Below are 19287 nucleotides of genomic sequence, written 5' to 3' on the forward strand. Positions count from 1 at the left end.
TCAAAACTTTTCTTCTAAGGAGCAAGCGTCTTTTATTTCATGCAGTTACCATCTGCAGTGATTTTGGAGCCCCCAAAATTAAAGTCTCTCACTGTTTCTATTGTTTCCCCGTGTATTTGCCATGAAGTGATGGGACTGGATGCTATGATCTTAGTTTTCTGAATGTTGAGTTTTAAGTCAACTTTTTCACTCTCCTCTTTCACTTGAGAACTAAAGAGGCTCTTTAGTTCCTCTTTGCTTTCTGCCATATGGGTAGTATCATCTGCATATCTGAGGTTATTGATATTTTTTCCGGCAATCTTGATTCCAGCTTGTGCTGGAATCTGTTATTAATGGCTCCTAAGTTCAGATTTCTCTAAGCACAGACCAGTAGTGTGTTCAAACCAGTCTTCCACACACACCCCCACCGTTCCCTGCTTACCTGTGAAATATTCCACTTCTTTCTCCAGCTCTTGGAAAATCTCGTCTGCTTCGGCTTTGCCAAACAGGACTGTATAATCGCAGTCCAGGCCCTCGGCTCGAATGCGCCGCCAGCTGAGGCCTGCCGAGTCAACTCCATTCCCCGGGGCTGCTCTCTTGGGCTTTTTCTTGCCGTTTCCCTCCGCTTCTGCCAACCCTGCCGGGCCTCCTCCAGTCTGCTCTTGCTCCGTCTTTCTCTTAAGGCCCCGGACAGCCCCCTTCACCAGGAATTTGTCCATGTTGTCTCCACAAAGCGAAGACCTGGGAGCTGGTGGCCAGGCCAAGACAGATTGCCCAGGGTCTGTCCCAAACGCCAAAATCTACTCTGCAAAGTGGTCCCACAGTGGCATTCCTCCCGTTTTTAAGGTTTCATTTTAAAGTTTAACACCAAGTCCTATAAAGGAAGTAAGAGGAGGTTAAGGCTGGAAGGATCCCTCAGAGGTGATCTGGTCAGGGGTCTCCCACACCCGGGGTTGGTATCAGAATCAGCTGCCTAGTTTGCAAAACTCACGTGCCCGCCACCCCCCCCCCAACATAGGAACTTTAAAGAAATAACTCTCCCCTCCCCGCCCCCGCGGAATTCACATGCCACTGGCAAACTTGAAAACTACTATCCAAACCCTCACTTTATACCTGGGAAAGTGACACGGTGAGAGGAGGAGGGGTTTGCCCAAATTCACCCAGAAAAGCATGTCTCTCTCTCCCCCTGTCGCTCTGCAAAGGACGGGGGTGTATAACTGACGGGCCCACCCACACAAGTATTAACAGATTAAGTATTGCGATCCTTAAATGGACATGATTCAGAATCTAAACGTTTAACAACGGTTAAACGTGCTTGCTTGCACGCCGAATTCTGATAGGAAATAACTGTAATACGTGCGTGGGTGGTGGTGCTGAGGGTTCCCTTTAAAATCTCAGCACCCGCTAAGCTCCAATTCCTGTAGACGCTCTAGAAAGCGCTGGCGGGGAAGAGAAAACTTTTACCCGCCCCGACCACAGAACTGCTTCCGGGTAGATAGCAGCGGCGATCTGGAGAAAATCCAGGCACAGTTGCAGAACAAAGCCGTGGGCGGTCTTCGGGCGCCACCTGTTGGCCTTCCGGGCGCTTTGCAAGCACCACGGTGATGCAGGGTCAAGTTACTTGTTTCGCCTCTGAGCGGGATCACCAGTGGTTTGGGAGCTGTTGGTTGATGTCATCTCTCCCTGGAGATTAATTTGGTGTCCCGACAGGGAGCTGGGCCACCAGCATATTGTCGTAGGTAGGAACACGAATTCTGCAATCAGACCCTTGTAACTTCCACTTCTGTCTACTCCACTGAAGCTGTGTGGTTCCTACAAATCCCTTAACATCTCTGGGCTTGAATTGCCTCCTCTGCACAGTGGGAACTACAAAACCCATGCCATGAGGATTAAATAACGAGAGGATGTGTGAGACGATGCTTCTGTTCTCCAAACAAACGTCAGCTTTCATCATCGCCGGTTTTTGATTATTTTCTCTCTACAGTTCCTTCACCCACTTGCCACTTGAGGGGCATTTGGGTTGTTTCTAGTTTGGGGAAAATCCAGATATGGTCACTATATCTATTCATGTACAAGCTCTCCTGTGAATAGAGATTCTAATTTCACTCAGGTAAATAGTTAGGAATGGGATTGCAGGGGCACATGGTAAGTCTATGGGTTAAATGGGCTTCCCAGATGGCGCTAGTGGTAAAGAACCCGCTTGCCATTGCAGGAGACATAAAAACCGCGGGTTCGATTCCTGGATGGGGAAGATCCCCTGGAGAAGAAAATGGCAACCCACTGCAGTATTCTTGGCTGGGAAATCCTAAGGACAGACGAGTGTATGTGTTACCTGATACAAAATTGCCAAACTGTTTTTCAAAGTGGCTTTTATGTTACTATTTTTAAAAATAATTTAAAACGGCTGGAGACAGAAATAAGCAAGGAGAGAATAAGATCATTGGGGGGGGGCATGCACCATGTGGAATCCTATTTCCCTGATGAGGGGTCGAACCTGTACCCCTGCACTAGAAGCACGGAGGCCTAACCACTGGACCGCCAGGGAAGTCCCTAAGTAAGATCATTTTGGATGAAGCTATAAATGGTGTCGGGCTAGAAAGTGGGGCAGCGGAAGGTCCTTCAGAGGACGGGTGTCGAGTAGAGACTTAAAGTTTTCCAGGCAGGGGGACAGCGCCCGCAAGGTGTAAAGACCACAGGAGGGACAAACTGGGGACGTTCCGTGACTGTTTTTTTTAAACCATTAAAATAAAAAATTGAAGTATAGTTAATTTGAATGCTAATTTCACTCCCATAGCAACCCTAAGGGGCAGGACTTGAAGTTCTTTTTACTGGCTGAAAGGTGAAGGGACTTGCCCAAGGCAGAGGGACTGTGGCTGAGAATAATGAATAAAACAGTCAAATAGCTGAGTGAACCGACCTAAGGAACTCCGCCCTTTCCAAACACAATTCAAAGCCCCACTAGGCCCCAGGGCTCTCGCTCCGCAGCCCCTCCCGGACATGCGCGCTGGGGCCTCCGCCGCCCCCCGCCCAGAATCCCAATCGGAGCATGCGCGGGCCGCTTGGCGCCAACTGTTGACCACCTCGGCTGGCGCCAAACTCGCGGGACCCCGGGCGGCGCGCGTGGGCTTCTTTCTCGGCTTCGGAATGATCGGCCAGAAGACGCTGTATTCCTTCTTCTCCCCGAACCCCACCAGGAAGCGAAGTGCCCGCAGCCCCGAGCCGGCCGACCCAGGGACCGGCGTTGCGGCCGTAGCTCAGAGCGGGGATGTGGCGGTGAGGAGCGGTTGGGAGCGGGGGGACCTCTCTTGGGGCCATGGGTCAGGGAGGCCGAAAAGGGTGAGAGGGATGAGGAGGGCGGCGGACCCCGCGAGAGGGACCCCAACCGAGCGGGTTGCAGGAATGAATGGGCAACTGACTGGGTGGAAGGGGGCCGCCTCCACGTGTTCAAAACAGCCGCCTTGGCGCCCCATCGGCGGCCATGCTGAGGGGCCAGCCAATGGGGGCGAGCCTCGGGGCCCACGCCGCCAATCAGAGACGAGGGGGCCGGCCCGCCATCCAATCAGAGGAGGGAGGAGGTGGGTCCTGGAGGGGAAGGTTTTGCCGCGAAAAGATCGCGTGGGGACGCGAGGGGGCGGGGCCTCTCCCGAGCCCCATTCCCAGCCAACCTCTCGCGAGGCGCCGCGAGTTTTCCTCGCAAACCCTTCTGCTCCCGCGTTGTTTTGGTACCAGACTTGAAAATGCGGGCCGCGGCCTGCTAGTGCCTGACCGGGATCAGCCCTGGGTCCCCGGGGCTAAAACCCCCCACGAATGGGGGTCCTCTGCCCGGGGCCGTTGGGCTGGGGGCGGAAGCTGCGGGTGCCCGGGAGAGGCCCGCTGCAGCTGGTGAGCCGCCTCTACGGGGACCGCTTACAGGCCAGCCCCGCCAAGAAGCCCCGGGCCGGGCCAGAGGAGCCTGGCACGCCGCCCTCGTCGCCGCTGAGCCCGGAGCAGTTGATCCGCATCCAGAGGAACAAGGCGGCCGCGCTGCTCAGACTCGCGGCGCGTAACGTGCCGGTGGGTTTTGGCGAGAGTTGGAAGAAGCACCTCAGTGGGGAGTTCGGGAAGCCATACTTCATAAAGGTAAACTTGGAGGCTGCGGGCGTCTTGTTGCATAGAGCGGGCCAAGCCCACGGTTGTGCGAGATTGCTTTCGTGGCTCTTGCTTTCTCTCCTTCAACGCTCTTTTCATGTTCAGCGGGTAAAATACAGTTAAGGTGTTTTCAATCTGTGGTTTAAGGTTTTTAAAAGGCTGTGAGATGATATCATAGCTTCTTTAGTTTTTAAAAATAATTTTAAGATAATTTTTTAAATGTCACTACTATTTATATTTTAATTTTTTATTTTTTACTGCGCTGGGTTTTAATTTTTTTTATTGGCGTGTGGTTGCTTTACAATGTTGTGATAACTATCACAGCTTCTACTAACCTTTAGTTACTTAGACTTAGTTTAGTTACTTAGACTACTCTTAAGGAAAGAGTTTAGTTACTTAGTCTACTCTCAAGGAAAGAGTGGCGAAGTAAAACCACAAACCCTACAGACTAAAACCTGGGTTTGAAAAAAAAAAAAAAGAGGGCGGGGTTTGCACCCGCGGGAAATCGGGGCCGCAGAGCCAATCAACTTGGACCCAGCCCAAAGAAAGCCCGAGAGAACTGAAACGTTGGTGGGCTGCGGGGACTGTTGCGGATTTTCCCAGCAGAATTTGGGTATAAGACTTGGAAAAGATTTAGATGATAGTTCTTAATTATTGAATTCTTACGCTTTCCTGTGAGAATTTGGTTTGTAAACCTAGTTTATCTTTCCATCAGCTTATGGGATTTGTTGCAGAAGAAAGAAAACATTACACTGTTTACCCTCCCCCTCACCAAGTCTTCACGTGGACCCAAATGTGTGACATAAGAGACGTAAGTACAAGTTGTGGATGAATTTTACTAAAATTAGTAGAAGGGAGTAGGATTCAAATGGCATTTCTTAATTGGGGGCAGTGGAGTTTAACCACTATTCATAATTTAGAAATAACACTGAAATTGTGAGGTTTGGCAGGCTGTCTTTACTGTGTGCCATTTATGCAACAAAAAAAGAAAAGTTTGTGCATAGGCTATGTGCAATGACTTCTGGTTTTTTTTCTTTTTTTTAAATTTTTTTATCTTTAATTCTGAAACGGACCGCATGCGCATGCGAGGTATTGCGGTGGTGGGAAAACTGAGGCAGGAAGCAGTTAAGTGTCTTTCAGCTGGTTCCTGGCAACTCCACCTTGACTGGTAGCTCAGTGTTCTTTCTGTCTAACCACACTGTCTTATAGCTGACTTCTGGCCTGAACATATCTGTTAAAGACATCTCTTTGCTTTAGTTCATTGTGTGCAATGGCTGCTCATTGGGAGCTCTGGTCGCCTCAGACTCCTGTTCAGAAGCTTGATTGTGCCTTTGCATAGTTCATAGCAAGTTCACAGCTGAGTGTGAGTACAGACACATGCTGCTTTCCAGCCTCATCTCCAGCTCCCATCCTCCTGGTTTGGAGCTGGCCTGGGCGGTGACTCTCTCCTCACTTCTGTCTTTTGCTAACTAGACCCGTCTCTGGTACCTCCCGGAAGGAAACCTGTCCCCTACTACCTCTGTGATGTGAATTTCCTCTAACTTTCAGTATCTGCTTCCACTGGACGTGTTCTATTTTTTGTTCTCCTTTTTCCTTACTGATTTTATAAGCTGAGGGTGGGAATCTCATGACTTAATAAGTGTCTTAAAGAGAAGTGAAATTGTTGAGGAAGCCATCATGATAAGATTGCCACTCCTAGAACTTAGCAAACTTCATAATTTTCATTTTAGAGCAAGTACTTCGAACATATCGCCTTGTTTATAAAGTTTAAAAAAAAAAACCCTAAGTCCTATTAAATTCAGTACTGGTTTACCCCTTGTTTTAAGTATGTGCTGTTTTGAATATCAACGAGCAATATTATAAAGAAAGAATAAGAAAAGAGGATGGAACTTCTGAGGATCAGATGGCCCGGGGGGCTTCTTTGCCCATGAACGTATGGACGGCTAGGATGTTACCTGGCTCCGCTGAGGCCGTTATCCAGGACCAGAACAGGAAAGCTTTGCTGCTGAATGGGTTGCATCAAGAATATGCTGGGGCCCATGTGGGTACCAACCGGGGGGACAGAGAGGTCCACGAAAGTGGCCGGGTCCAGTCTGGATTCTGAAGGGTAAAGTGTACTTCAGCTATGGAAGAAGATTTTAAGAAGGAACATGACAGAAGTGTGGGTATGAAGAGAGGTGGGTGGGCACCCATCAAAAGGCCTAGCAGTATGTTAACACCAACCTTGACAGTGACCTCAATCTCCTTTGAGTCCATCCCTTAAGAGGACACAGACAGACCTCGTTTTATTGCACTTCACAGATAACTGTGATTTTTACAAATTGAAGTTTTGTGGCAAGCTTTCACTGACAAATGATGGCTAGCATTTTTTAGTCATAAAGTACTTGTTAATAAGATCTGTGCTTTTTTTTGATCACATGCAGTTGGACAGTTAGTACAGTGCATGCACTTGGGAACCAAAACATTTACGTGACTTGTTTTATTGCCATATTCGCTTAATGAGAAGATCTGGAATCAAACCCGCAGTATCTCCTCTGTGTACCTGTCCAGAGGAACAGGCACCTTCATAATGCAGCTAGCGGATGGGAATTGCTTTAATTTGTCGAAAAGCTATCTGGCATATGTCTGAATACACTTATCCTCTGACCAGCAACTCCAATCTTCTGAATCTATTCCATAGAAATAAAAGCAACAATGGGACTTTCCTGGCATCCAGTGGTTAGGACTCCTCACTTCCAATACAGGGGGCACAGGTTCCATCCCTGGTCACGGAACTATTAATAAGATCCTGCATGCCACATGGCATGGCCAAAAAAAAAAAAAGCAACCGTATGTAAAGATACATATAGTAGGATGTTTACCTCATTGTTTTTTGTAAGGGAAAAAATTGGGAATCCAACTGACTGCCTGTTAATGATTGAGGTCTGTTGACTTAAAGGAGGCTCAGAACGTATGACATGAGAAACACAAGAACTATAGAGTGGTGAGTCCAGTGACCCTCATTATATGGGTGATAATAAACAATTGGATCAAGATGGGATAGAAGTGACTTGTTGGTATGTTTCTGGATGGTCATACTGTGACAAGGGCGTAACTCCTTTTGTAATTTGAAAAACGAAGGGGATGGAAGCAAAGTTGATCCCCAATTGTTTCAAACATCCAGGTCGGAGAAGGGAGGGGGTGTTGCAGCAGGTGACTGAGGGAAGGATAACTTGGTAATGCAAAGCCACAGTGCCAGGTCACACCTCCTCCCTTCCGGGGGCCCTGAGTGGGGTCAGGCGGGGGGCTGCCCTTGCCCTCACAGTGTCCTGTTGTGTAAGTTAGCAGCAGCCAGCTGTTCATTCACACCGCCGGTGCCACACTGTTTGATCCTCGCCATCTGGTGTTCACAGGTGAAGGTCGTAATATTGGGACAGGATCCATATCACGGACCCAATCAAGCTCACGGGCTGTGCTTCAGTGTTCAGAGACCTGTGCCGCCCCCGCCCAGGTAGGCAGGCTGTACGGGGGGCTCCAGTCATGACTGCTTTCAGATGTGTGCTTTGCAGGTTACAGGTGCGCCTGTCTGTGGGACCTTCACTCGCCTTTGGAGCAGGATTTCTCATTCTCGGCACTCCTGACGTTTGGGGCTGGTTCTTTGTTGTGGGCGCTGGGGCTGCCCTGTATGATATTCAGCAGCACCCCTGGCCAGCAGTACTGCCCCCGACTTGTGATGATAAAAAATGTCTTCAGACGTTTCCAGAAGTCCCCCAGAGGGCAGAAATCACCTCTGGTCAAGAACCCCTGCTTTGAAGGATTTCACGTATCATTTGTAAATATAATAAACTTATTAAAGATATAAACTTTAAACCCATCACTTGAGGGTGGTGGTAAATCCTGGGCTAATTTGCTGGGTTTTCCAAAGTTCTCTTCCCTAAACCCTAGCAGTGACTGAAGTAAAGGTGTTCAGCAGGTGTGCCTGTCAGAAAGAAGGAAGGGCAACCCCGAGGGCTGGCTTTGCAGGCCATAATTTGCGTGTGTGCTGGTGGGTCCTAAACTTTCAGAATGATGCTTAAGATTCTGGGGTTTTTGTTTTTCTTCTGGCTTGCTTTCAGTTTGGAAAACATTTATAAAGAGCTGTCTACAGACATAGATGGTTTTGTTCAGCCTGGTCATGGAGATTTATCCGGATGGGCCAAACAAGGTGAGCCAACCACTGCTAGATGTGTTTTGGGTGGATTTCAAGAGTCTTCTCTTTTCTGTCCGGCCGGCTTACATTTTTAAAAGTTAGCCGTGTAGAACTAGAGAGCTCTAGTAAAATGGCTAAGTTTAAGTCAAGAAATGTATCTCATCCTGCAGTCAGTGTTTCTCATGTTTTATTTGTAATGTGAAAGAGAAAATTGGTTCCTTGGCATCCATACTTCATGTTTACCCACTTGGACCATTCAGAAGGCAGCTGCAGTTTTCTCATTTCTATACACAGCTTGTGTTGTGTGTCTTTAATGCCTATCTACAGGACTTTCTTTTTTTCTGAACAAATAAACTAGAACCAGGAAAAGGAAAGAATATTTACTCTTTGTTTTCTTGCAACGAGATTTTTGTTTCAGCGAAATGTCTTGGCTTCCTTGTGTTAAATTCTGAGGTTATTTCATGTCACTTAGGATACATATGTATATATTTTTTTAACAATTATTTCCCATGATGGATATAATGTATGATTGCACACTCAGAAGATGTTGAAAGTGTAGAGGTGAAAATAAATCTTGCCCGGAGGCACCTACTGATCCTGTCCTGATGCTACCTAGTTTTGTTATTCACTGAGCTCATTATTGGTTTTTGGGCTGACTCCTTTTGGCCTCTTTTTTTCTTTAAATTTTATTGATATATAGTTGATTTTACGATGTTGTGTTATTTCTGCTGTATAGCAAAGTGACTCCATTATACAGATTCTTTTTGATATTCTTATTCATTGTGGTTTATCACAAGATGTTGATATAGAGTCCCCTGTGCTATGCAGGACCTTGTTGCTTACCCATCATATATGTAATAGTTTGCATCTGCTAACCCTAGACTTCCAATTTATCCCTCCCCCTTGGCATCCACAAGTCTGTTCTCTGTTATCTGTGAGTCTGTTTTTATTTCGTAGACATGTTCATTTGTGTCGTATTTTAGATTCCACGTTTCAGCCTCCCTGGAAACCACTTTTTCGCTGTGTTCACAGGTGTTCTCCTGCTCAACGCTGTCCTCACAGTCCGGGCGCATCAGGCCAATTCTCATAAAGACAGAGGTTGGGAACAGTTCACCGATGCCGTTGTGTCGTGGCTCAATCAGAACGCCAATGGCCTTGTCTTCTTACTCTGGGGCTCTTACGCTCAGAAGAAGGGCAGTGCCATTGATAGGGTATGTTGTGTGGGGTTTTTGTTTTTTTAATAGTTTAAACCAGGCTAGAGAATTCTAAGAATTTCAGTTATGTGGTCCCAGAAAATCCATTTCTTAAAATGAAGCTTATTTTTCCTTACGACTATGATAGTATTAGGTTTCCCATCAAAAATTGAACAGAACTCAAGGACTTTGCTGGCGGTCCAGTGGTTAAGACCTCTTGCTCCCAATGCAGGGGGTCTGGGTTCCACCCCTGATTGGGGAACTAAGATCCCATGTGTCACATGGTGAGGCCAAAACAAAGCAAGAAGGAAAACTGAACAGACCTCAGATGAAATGATTAGTTGTGTAATGAGGAAAGCAGTTGCCAGCTTCTGCTTAGATGCAGTTGATAACACTGGCATAAACTTGCCATATACATGGAAGACTACACAGGTCCTCGGGTTCTATTCATGTAACAAACGATGCAGTAAATGATGAGTCAGGTAAGTCTCTTGCTTTCAACAAGTTTGAGGGTATATAGAAAACACGAAGAGTCCCACTTCAGCGCAAATTTAACTTCCCCCATGAAAACACTGTCGGTGCTCTGGTTACCAGTCCCTGGCACCACTAACCCAGCTCTTCAGTCACTGCCCTCCCCACATCCTCCCCTAATTGTTCCTTCCTTCTCCACTTACCGAAGCACCCGTGTATACCCAGTTAACTGAGATGTAAAACCAGAAGTCATCCTAAAAAGTTAAAAACGCGTGCTTCCACTGCAGGGGGCCTGGGGTTGGGGGCCTGGGGTTCGAGCCCTAGTCGAATCCCCACATGCGCCTTGACCAAAAAAAGCCCACCTGAAGTCTTCCTGCAATCCTTTCCCTCCTGCCCTTTAACCCTGTCCTAAAACCACCCCAATCCTGCCACCCATCTGGGCTGAGCCCTGGTGTTTCTCTGGGATGCCTGTCATGGACTGCAGGTAAAGCTGGTTTGAAGGAGACTGGAGACTGGTTGTGGGGCCGGGAGGAAGGGAGGCGGGCAGCAAGGAGGAGTGCTTAGCTTGGGCTGCTGGAGGCACTGAATTGGGCAGTGAAGCTGGGTGGAGAAATGATAGTGTAGACACTTCAGTAAGTGAAGTAAAGGGATAAATCAAGGCAGCCTGGCAGTTGACGGTGTGTCAGAGATGTGCAAACATGCTGAAGCCCTGTCGGAGCAAGTCCAGCACTTCTTACGCAGCGACTCACCTAATCTTAACAAAGGCTGTGTCCGGGGCAAGGCATGGGGGATACCCGGACTCCCCTTTGTACCGGGCTCAGGGAGGCGAGGTCACTTGCCCACTCACTTGTGGTGAGGGGAGCTTCTGAGTCTGATGTGAGCATCCCGCTCACCTGGGTGGGCCTGTGGGCGAGGGTTCCAAGCCAGCCATCGAGTTCGGGTCTAGAGACTGGACTTGCATGCCGCTTATCCTCTCCATTTTCTCTGAAGTGGGTTCCGTCTTAATTTTTCTCTGTAAAGGTTCTTTGTGAGTGAGCAGGATATTTTCAGGTGTTTTTCTTTTGGGGAGGCAATAGTAGGAATAAAACCCGGCATAAATGAACTAACTGCTCGGTAAGGTCTGCTTATCTAGGTAACGAAATGTGTGTGGGAGTCATTTCCAGTCTCCGTCTTAGGGAGGTTTGTGGTCAGAAGCGTCCTTGCTCAGTACATCTGTAATCTGTAGTATTAAATACGGTTTGGCTTGAAAGTAAATAATCACACATGTCCTAGCCCTCTCTCTTCCCCTTCTCCCTCCGTCTCCCACCTACCCCCACCTCACAGACACACCAGCCATTCACAGCCTTTCTTCTCTCAGCCACTCCCCACCTGCCTACCTTAGCCTCAGGTCGGCCTCATCTCATCTTGCCCAGAGCGCTCAGACGCCTTCTCCCTGAAAGGCCTTGACTGGGGTCACCAGCTGGGGCCTAGGGGTCTCGGCCTGCCTCTCAGACTCTGAACTCCAGGCCCCCTGAGCCACCTTGGTTTCTCGTGGGTGCCCCACTCCCCTGCCTGCCTTTGTCTAGCACGTGGAGGTCTTTGTGTGCTCCGGGCTGGCTGCTGACTTGTCCTTCGGAGTGCACACCGCTTGCGTGTTCAGGGACCTGGCCTGCATCCCTTCCTGATGCTCTGTGCACAAGACCCAGCTTTGTTCTTCATGGGGTCTTCCCAAGCTGTCCCTGCTGTTACTCCCAGGCCACGGCTGAAAAGTGGCCTAGAGATGGTCAGTGGCTCCCTGGAGGGTGCCCCACTGCTGAACAGCAGGGCCAGCGCCTGAATCCAGGCTGCCCGGCACCCCCAGCAGCCGCTCCTGGACCGAACTCCTTGAAAGCAGCCGTGTCTTGAAAGACAGTTATTTGCAGGGTGCTGTGTCAGTTGCTTAGTTGTATCTGACTCCCTGTGACCTCACGAACTGTGGCCCGCCAGGCTTCTCTGGCCGTGGATTCTCCAGGCGGGGATACTGGAGTGGGTTGCCGTTCTACTGCCCTCCTCCAGGGGGTCTTCCCGAGCAGGGATCGACCTGGGTCTCATCCACTGCCGGAGCATTCTTTACCGTCTGAGACAGAAACGACTTGTTGGGTGATTTTTAGTTAAACACAGGAAAGAATCAGAAAGAAAACAAAAATGGTCCAGGATCTTCCCACTCAGTTATCTACAGGTGACATTTTAATAAATTTGAAGTATTCCAGTTTTGTGGTGAGATGATTAAAACAGCAAAGCAAGGTACAGATTGGAAAGGAAATGCCTTCTACTCTTTTCCCTAAAGGAACTACTGTATTAGTGTCTTGGGTCTTATCTGCTCCCCCTCCTCTGGGAGTTTTTTGTGTTTTTTTTAATGCATTTATCCCTTCTTGTCTCTCTTTTACCACCCGTGACAGAGTTTAGAGGTCTTATGTCAGCATTAGAGCTTGACCTTGTTGTTCTGGTCGCTATGTGGTGTCGCGTTGTCAGAACCTTTAGAAAAATATGTGTTATCTTCTGCACACACAGCACTGGGTTTACAGCAGCTTTTACCGGCTAGGAGCTGCGCAGCTGCGCCCCTCTTTGTCCCTGCATGTTTGTGGAGATGCGTGCATTGCTGAGTTCCTTACCAGAGGCAGTTTCAGCAGTGGGACTGCTGGGTTGTAGGAGGACACAGACACCCACACATCCCACACGGAGTACCCAGCAGAAGGTGGAGAGGGAGGGGTCTGCTGCTTTCTCGGAGCCTCCTCCCCGGGTGGTGGCTCTACCAGCCAACGGAGGATAAATGCACGCACAGACTTGTGCGGACACTGCAAATTGAGAGCTGGCACAGTGGAGCGGCAGAGCTGATGGAAAGGGCAAATGCCAGTGTGGTTTGGCATTTCCAAATGTGCCCCTATGGTCTCACCCAAATGTGCCCCTATGGTCTCACCCAAATGTGCCCCCATGGTCTCACCTGTCTCCTCTTTCAGAAGCGGCACCACGTGCTGCAGACTGCGCACCCCTCACCGCTGTCGGTGTACAGGGGCTTCTTCGGATGCAGGCATTTCTCTAAAACCAACGAGCTGCTGCAGAAGTCTGGCAAAGAGCCCATCAACTGGAAGGACCTGTGACCTTGTGACCTGGATCCTGGGGGTGACGTTGACCCTGGGGATTGGGGTCTCTGAGCAGTTTTTTACAAGCTGCGAAATAGAAGTATTGGTTGTTTATGAAGTCGAAGTAAGAAAATCTCCCTTGTGGTTCTCAAGCACCCTGCACAAGGGAACATGTTTCCAGCGGAGCAGCTGTGAGCTAGGCTGCCTGGGAGTGGCGGCTTTATTCAGCTAGAAATAACTGGACTACAGCAGCTGTGGCTCAGGCTTCCCGGAAGGGAGGTGAGGTCGAGTACTGACTCTCTTCCCCTTTGTTACCACCTTCATGGTTAGAGCAGGGAGATAAGCCCCTTCTGTTACAGCCAGCTGCTGCTTGTTTTTTACCTGATAGGTTAGACTTTAGGTTTGGGGATGCTGACTGATTTTATTTGGAAAGGCCCCCTTTGCCTACTCTGGCATTTCAGTCTGAACTGTGGTCTTTCATGGAGCCCTCAGGAAGCCTGAGGATATTTTGCTGATTCTCAGAAATTAGGGATTGACTTCCTGCCTGTAGTAGAGGTGAAAATTGTTAAGGAACTATCCTTGGTATGAACTTTCAGTGAATAGAAGCTGAGAAAAGCAAACTGGGTCTTGTTTATAGAGTAATTCTTCAGATGTTTCTAAGGAGTAAGCTCTGGAGGTTGAACATAAAGCAGAAAGTGTTTTTAAGAGGAAAGAAATGCTTTCTTCCTGGGTACATCCTGAGTTGGAGTTTTTGAGCCAGCAGAGACTGCCAATGCTGCTTTTTCATTTAGAGTGGAGGGGGTTGGACTGAAATCACTTAGGATTTTTCTTTTCTGCGACACTGGTGAATTTTGCTTTTTTTGATACGCAGATATGTATATATTTTTAATCCTCTTTTTAAGAGACAGCCTTTACTAGGTGCGCACCTCCATCCCCAGATGACATGGTTTCGCTATAAACTGGGTTAACCCAGCTGGGTTTAAAGCCGCCTGAGTTTTATAATAAAAGACTGTTGAAGTTTCATTTGTGCCTAGTTCTTCTGGGCCCTGGGCGGATGCCCTTGGACTACTCTTAACCCGGGGCCACCATGACAACCATTGTGGGCAGGAAGGGCCACACTTGGCCTCTGCTTCCTCTTTCCTCCCACCTCTGCCCCCGCTCTACCGCCTGGCAGCCTCGGGAAGCCCTGGGCCTCCTGAGAGGGGCACAAGCAGGAGGAGGTGAGGCGTGCTCAAAGCTGGGCACCCTCCCAACCCCGAGCAGCGCCCCGGGTGCTGTGGAGCGTGGGCGAGGGCTAGATAGAGTTGGGATATGCTGGGACCCTCAGGGAACCTCTTCTGGCTGGAAAAAATATTTCTTCCACTCTTGATGTTGAGAAAGCAGCCATGGATCCCCAGGCATTTGAAGTTTATGTGAGTCAGAGGCCAAGATGGCAAATAAGGTAGATGCACTGGAGACTAGTTGCTGCAGACACAGATTATTCTAGAAGGAAACATCAGAAACTGCTAACATTGATCCCTGTGGGGAGGCAACCTGGGTAGTTGAAGGACAGGAGGGAAGCAGATTTCCCACTGAACTTCCTTTTGAACCTGTAAAATTATTTTAAACTTTGTTCTCATTTACCTTTCACCTGGCTTCCTCTCATGCTTATGTCTTACTGAACCACAGTACAAGGATCAAAACCAGGAATCAAAACTGGGTACAAGGGCTTCGCTGGTGGCTCGGTGGTGAAGAATCTGCCTGCCAATGAATGAAGCGCAGGTTTGATCCCAACTACTGATCCCACCAGCCCTGGAGCCTGTGCACTGCAACAAGAGAAACCCAAGCATCTCTAGTGGCCCCTGCTTGCCACACCCAGAGAAAAGCCCACACAGCAGTGAAGACCCAGTGCAGCCAAAAAAACTTCCTTAAAATGCAGTTACATAAAAAAAAACCACAATGCTTTGTACAGCGCTCCTTACTAATACAAACTTTATTCAAGTTTCTCATTTTCCCAGTAATGTCTTTTCTATATCAGGATCCAGGATGCCACATTAAACTTTGCTATGATGTCTCGTTCACCTCTGGTCTGTGACGTCCTCAGTCTTTCCCTTGATTTATGAATTTATATATTTTTGGCAATATCACAAAAGCTGTGTGCCCTACTTGGTACACCATCTCAGGGAACTAAGATTACTTAGTTCCGTGTGGGCGTGTGCCTATGGATTCCAGCACATTCTTGCTCCTGGCTGCCTCTGATCCCTCTGTCCTGACAGCCTGGCCCAGGGCTTCAAGCTCCAGCGTCAGACTCGAGGATATAGCTCTCCAGAGGCAGCTTACATTAAGTAACCCCTACAAGTCACCTAGCACTTCCCAGGTGGCACAGTGGTAAAGAACCCACCTGCCAGTGCAAGAGATGCAACTTCAATCCCTGGGTCAAGAAGATCGCCTGGAATAGGAAATGGCAACCCACACCAATATTCTTGCCTGGAAAATTTCATGGACAGAGGAGCTGACGGGTTACCATGGGGGCGGGGGGGAGGTGATCATAAAGAGTTGGACACAACCGAGGGACTAAACAACAGACAACAGTCATCTAAGTTCAAATACCTGTAACTGATCCCTTACCCTCTGTGGCTGGCTGTTTCCACTCAGACCCTATCTGAGTCAGAGGAGGGACATTGGTTCAGAGCAGGTGGGTCCTTAGAGCTCAAGGCCTCCAAAGGCCGTCAGCATTAGTGTCCTCCTGGCAGGCCTGCTCCAAATCCAGCTTTCTCACCTGCCCTGTAGCTATCAGTGGAGGAGGAGGACAGACCCTTACCGGGCTGGCGTCAACAACAAAAAGCTACAACTCCCTGCTGACCCACGAGCCAAACAGGGAGACTCAGAATCCTACATAAAAATCAGGTGCTCTGTGCCATAGGGGGATTTTAGTAAATGGACCTTTTAGAACTGGGGTGCCCTGGGGACAAAGTTGGTATGAGACTCCGTGGGTGGAATCATCGGCTCCCCGGGAGGGGGGTTTGGGCCGCAGCATCCAGGGTGGGACCCTGCTCCAGAATTCAGTTGGGGAAAGAGCCACACGTGAGCTGGACTTGGCAATGGCCTGAATCTGCAGCTTGGGCCTTGGATGGCCACCAGGGGGAGCTGAGGCCACGCCCACGAAGGCAGTGACATCCCCAGGGGTGTCAGGGTGGCTGGGAGGTAGGAAGAATTCAGGGTAGAGGAGCCAGTCTTCAAGGTTGAGCAGGACAAATGCCGTGTGCAAGGCAACTCGCTGTACCTGCAGGAATTCTCTGTGCTTTGGCTCCATCTCCTCCCCCTTGGGCAGCTGGAGTTCAGAGCTGCGTTGGTGTCACCTGGGACCTCCAGGGAGGGCTACACCATGCAGGGTGGGGGGCTGGAGGTGGCAGGTCTTGACCACTTGAGGATTTCTGTTACTCCTCTTCTGCTTACAGATCATGTGACCCACTGACCCCAGTTCAAGCCACAGTTTCCCCATCTGTACAATAAGGGGGTGGGCTGGAGGATCCTTCAGGTCTTAGTTGCAGCACACAGGATCTCCGTTGGGTCGTGAGGAATCTTGCTTTGCAGCACACGGAATTCTCTAGTTGTGTCCCTTGGGCTCCAGAATGCGAGGGCTTAGTTGCTCCGTGGCATGTGGGATCTTGGTTCCCTGACCAGGGATCGAACCCTCGTTCCCTGCCTTGCAAGGTGGATTCACAAGCATTGGACTACCAGGGAAGTTCCTAGCATTTCATTTAATCTTCTCAACCATGCAGTGAAATCATTAGATGAAAAAACAGGCTTGGCCGTTTGCCCAAAGCCACAGGTGATGGAGCAAGGGTTCAGAGTCAGATCAATCTGATTTCAAAGCCCAGTAGTCCTGCCACTACTGAACCTCTGCCCAGATCATAATTTTTTGGAGTCATTAGGGAGGGATTTTCAATGGAGTGTTAAAAAATTTCCCTGAGTTACAAATGGCTCCCCCTGGAGACATTGGAGGACATGTCTGCATTTAGAGAGATGGCTCTTTCAAAGGCTTGTATGAGCTCCTCTGGAGTGAAGTAGTCTGGGTAAACAACCTAAGCACCGTCACTGACTGAATCCTTGACCTGCATTTTTTTCATCCTCAACTCCAGGCTCCTGCTGATGATACCCAGGCTTCAGGAGAACCCGGGCAGCAGGCAAGAAATATTCTTCCTCCTTGTAAGTCCACTGGAGAAAATCCCACGAAATTCACTATTTGATAACTCTTCCTTCTTGAAAAACATGCCCAGAAATGAAGTCGCTCTGGCAGGGCGAAGCTGCACCTGGCACACCCACCGCTGAAATCATTTGTGCATTAGTTCAGCGCCCTTACGGGTTTTTCCACTTGCCAAGCCACTGAACTGCGGTCCCCTTATCTTTTCTCGGAGCACAATGGAATGCCCTTATGTGCGGCCTTGGATCCCTCCACAACTCTGGCTCGGATCTGGACGTGACCTTTGGCCTACAAGCCTCTGGCCCCCCTCCCTCTACACACACACCCCAGCTGCGGAACACTCTGTAACCGTGGCACAGAGCTGATTTATGTCTTCTCCGCCAATCCCTGAGACAGCCATCTGACCCTGCGTGGGAACGGAGCTGTTTGGTTCTGTTTTTTTTCCCCCTAAGTCCTGAAAAATAGACGTTTCATCAGGTGGCATCTTCCTTGAGAGGGTTTTTACGAAATCTCTTCTGGAAGAGAAGCCAGGAAATCTTTTGAAAGTGATCGTCTTGAGCCTTCACTGTGGGCTTGTTCCAGAAGACATTTCACGAACACCCCACGACCTGCTTGGGGTTAATTTTCTGCACGTGTCAGGAGGGCCAAAATGACTTTGTATTGCTGATGGCAGCCTGGACTTTAAATGACCCGTGGTTCAGACATCTAGGGGTTTTGAAATAAAGCGAGGAATGGGATTAAAAGGAGGGGACAGAACTTTTCCCACTTCGCCTGGGTTATGCCTGCTCTTCAGAGCCTTGGAAGTGGAGTGCCCCGGGGATATTTTTAAACAGCAGGAGCTAGTTCATCTGAAAGTGACATTTATAGTCACTGCAGTGAGCAGCTGGCTAGCTGACAGTCAGGTCCTCAGCAAAAAGGGAACCCGGAAAACTCAGCTTGGATACCCAGTTGAAAGGACATGGGGAAAGGAAAGAGGCAGAAATAAGTGGTAAGTGAGCTCTCCCCTCCCTGGGGTCACTGATCACACAGCCAGTGTCCAGGTGAACAGGAATTGAACATGTAGCGAGGGCAGCCTCTGGACAGAAGCATGGCTGGCTGTGCAAAGCTGATGTAAAGGTATGGAAATGTAGATGAAGGATCTTTCTTTGCTTCTATAAATGGTTATGTTGCTGGGGATCCCTGTGCAAACTTTTATCAGTTCCCCAAACCAAAAGAGTTTAGGCTTACCTAAAAGGCAAGGGGGGAAGATTTTTGACTCCCAAAGCTTCTGTCTTCAGGAAGGGAATTCTGTTTCCTACAGATGTCTGATCTCTCAAACTTGCTCTTTTTTTTTTTTAATGCAGACTCTTAAGAGTCAAGCATGTCTGGTGTCCTCTGTGGCTAGAAAGACATGATTTGGTTTCATTTTTAAAAAGCGTAGTACCAAGGAAGTCTTGAATCAGCACATAGTAAAATAGGGCGCCTCCTTGAACCATCCTTCGGTCTGTCTCTCCTCCTTCCAGGGAGCCTTACCTTTAACAATGCACGTGCGTTCGTGGTCAGTCACTTCAGTGTCTGACTCTTTGTGACCCCCTGGACCGTACCCCGCCAGGCTCCTCTGTACATGGGATTTTCCAGGCAAGAATACTGGAGTGGGCTGCCATGCCCACTTCCAGGGGATCTTCCCAACCCAAGGATCGAACCTGAGTCTCTTACGTCCCCTTCTTAGGCAGGCAGGTTCTTTACCACTAGCGCCACCTGGGAAGCCCCTTTACAATGCACAGTTTAGTATAAAACTTCCCAGACTTTATATCCTTCAGACTTTTTGTTCTGACATGTACTGTGTTCTTGATCCTGTCTCTCACGTCAGTCATTACTGTTATTTTGACACACACAGGCACGACTGAGGGGGAGTTGCCAGGAAGCAGGTCTTTTTCAATTTAAAAACTGGAAGGTATAGATATTGTTTTCTAAATAATTTTTGCTTCTAACAGTGTCTTGGGGCATCTTTTCCAAGATGCAATTTCTTTACTGACCTCTCTAGGTTTTAAATGGAAAGACCTAGCCCATCCTAAGTCAGGTGATCAG

The 19287-nt window shown here is 48.8% G+C and overlaps 3 protein-coding genes across 14 annotated transcripts in view; 2 read left to right on the plus strand and 1 right to left on the minus strand.

Annotated features, from left to right (window-relative positions):
- Positions 1-3430, minus strand: part of ALKBH2 (alkB homolog 2, alpha-ketoglutarate dependent dioxygenase) — an 8077-nt gene extending 4647 nt beyond the window's left edge. For 3 of the 12 annotated variants that reach the window (XM_081546110.1, XM_081546104.1, XM_081546100.1), the window contains exons 1-2: positions 1093-1405; positions 422-853 (exon numbers count right to left, since the gene is read on the minus strand). In XM_081546110.1, coding sequence (XP_081402236.1) covers positions 422-698 — 277 coding nt within the window. In that variant the 5' untranslated portion in view covers positions 699-853; positions 1093-1405. Of the gene's footprint in view, positions 1-421; positions 854-1092; positions 1406-1443; positions 3021-3059 lie in introns of those variants that run through there. The other 9 variants (XM_081546112.1, XM_081546106.1, XM_081546109.1 and 6 more) reach the window with 8 other exon arrangements.
- UNG (uracil DNA glycosylase) lies at positions 3021-14060 on the plus strand. Its single transcript, XM_081546099.1, has 7 exons — positions 3021-3252; positions 3892-4098; positions 4823-4918; positions 7500-7597; positions 8202-8290; positions 9308-9486; positions 12915-14060. The coding sequence occupies exons 1-7, from the start codon at positions 3124-3126 to the stop codon at positions 13053-13055; spliced, it is 939 nt and encodes a 312-aa protein (XP_081402225.1). The 5' UTR covers positions 3021-3123; the 3' UTR covers positions 13056-14060.
- The window catches only part of ACACB (acetyl-CoA carboxylase beta), a 126923-nt gene continuing 110656 nt past the window's right edge, over positions 3021-19287 (plus strand). The window contains exons 1-7 of the mRNA XM_081546020.1: positions 3021-3252; positions 3892-4098; positions 4823-4918; positions 7500-7597; positions 8202-8290; positions 9308-9486; positions 17159-18208. The gene's annotated coding sequence lies outside the window, so the exon portion shown is untranslated. The remainder of the gene's footprint in view (positions 3253-3891; positions 4099-4822; positions 4919-7499; positions 7598-8201; positions 8291-9307; positions 9487-17158; positions 18209-19287) is intronic.

This window comes from Giraffa tippelskirchi, chromosome 11, assembly GCF_054371585.1.
Source record: "Giraffa tippelskirchi isolate mGirTip1 chromosome 11, T2T-mGirTip1v1.2.pri, whole genome shotgun sequence".
Lineage (NCBI taxonomy): Eukaryota > Metazoa > Chordata > Mammalia > Artiodactyla > Giraffidae > Giraffa > Giraffa tippelskirchi.

Coding starts and splice junctions, on each gene's coding strand:
- UNG (XM_081546099.1), top strand. CDS start 3,124: ATGATCGGCCAGAAGACGCTGTATTCCTTCTTCTCCCCGAACCCCACC. Junction 4,099..4,822: donor GGAAGCCATACTTCATAAAG/GTAAACTTGGAG, acceptor TCTTTCCATCAG/CTTATGGGATTTGTTGCAGA. Junction 4,919..7,499: donor AAATGTGTGACATAAGAGAC/GTAAGTACAAGT, acceptor TGGTGTTCACAG/GTGAAGGTCGTAATATTGGG.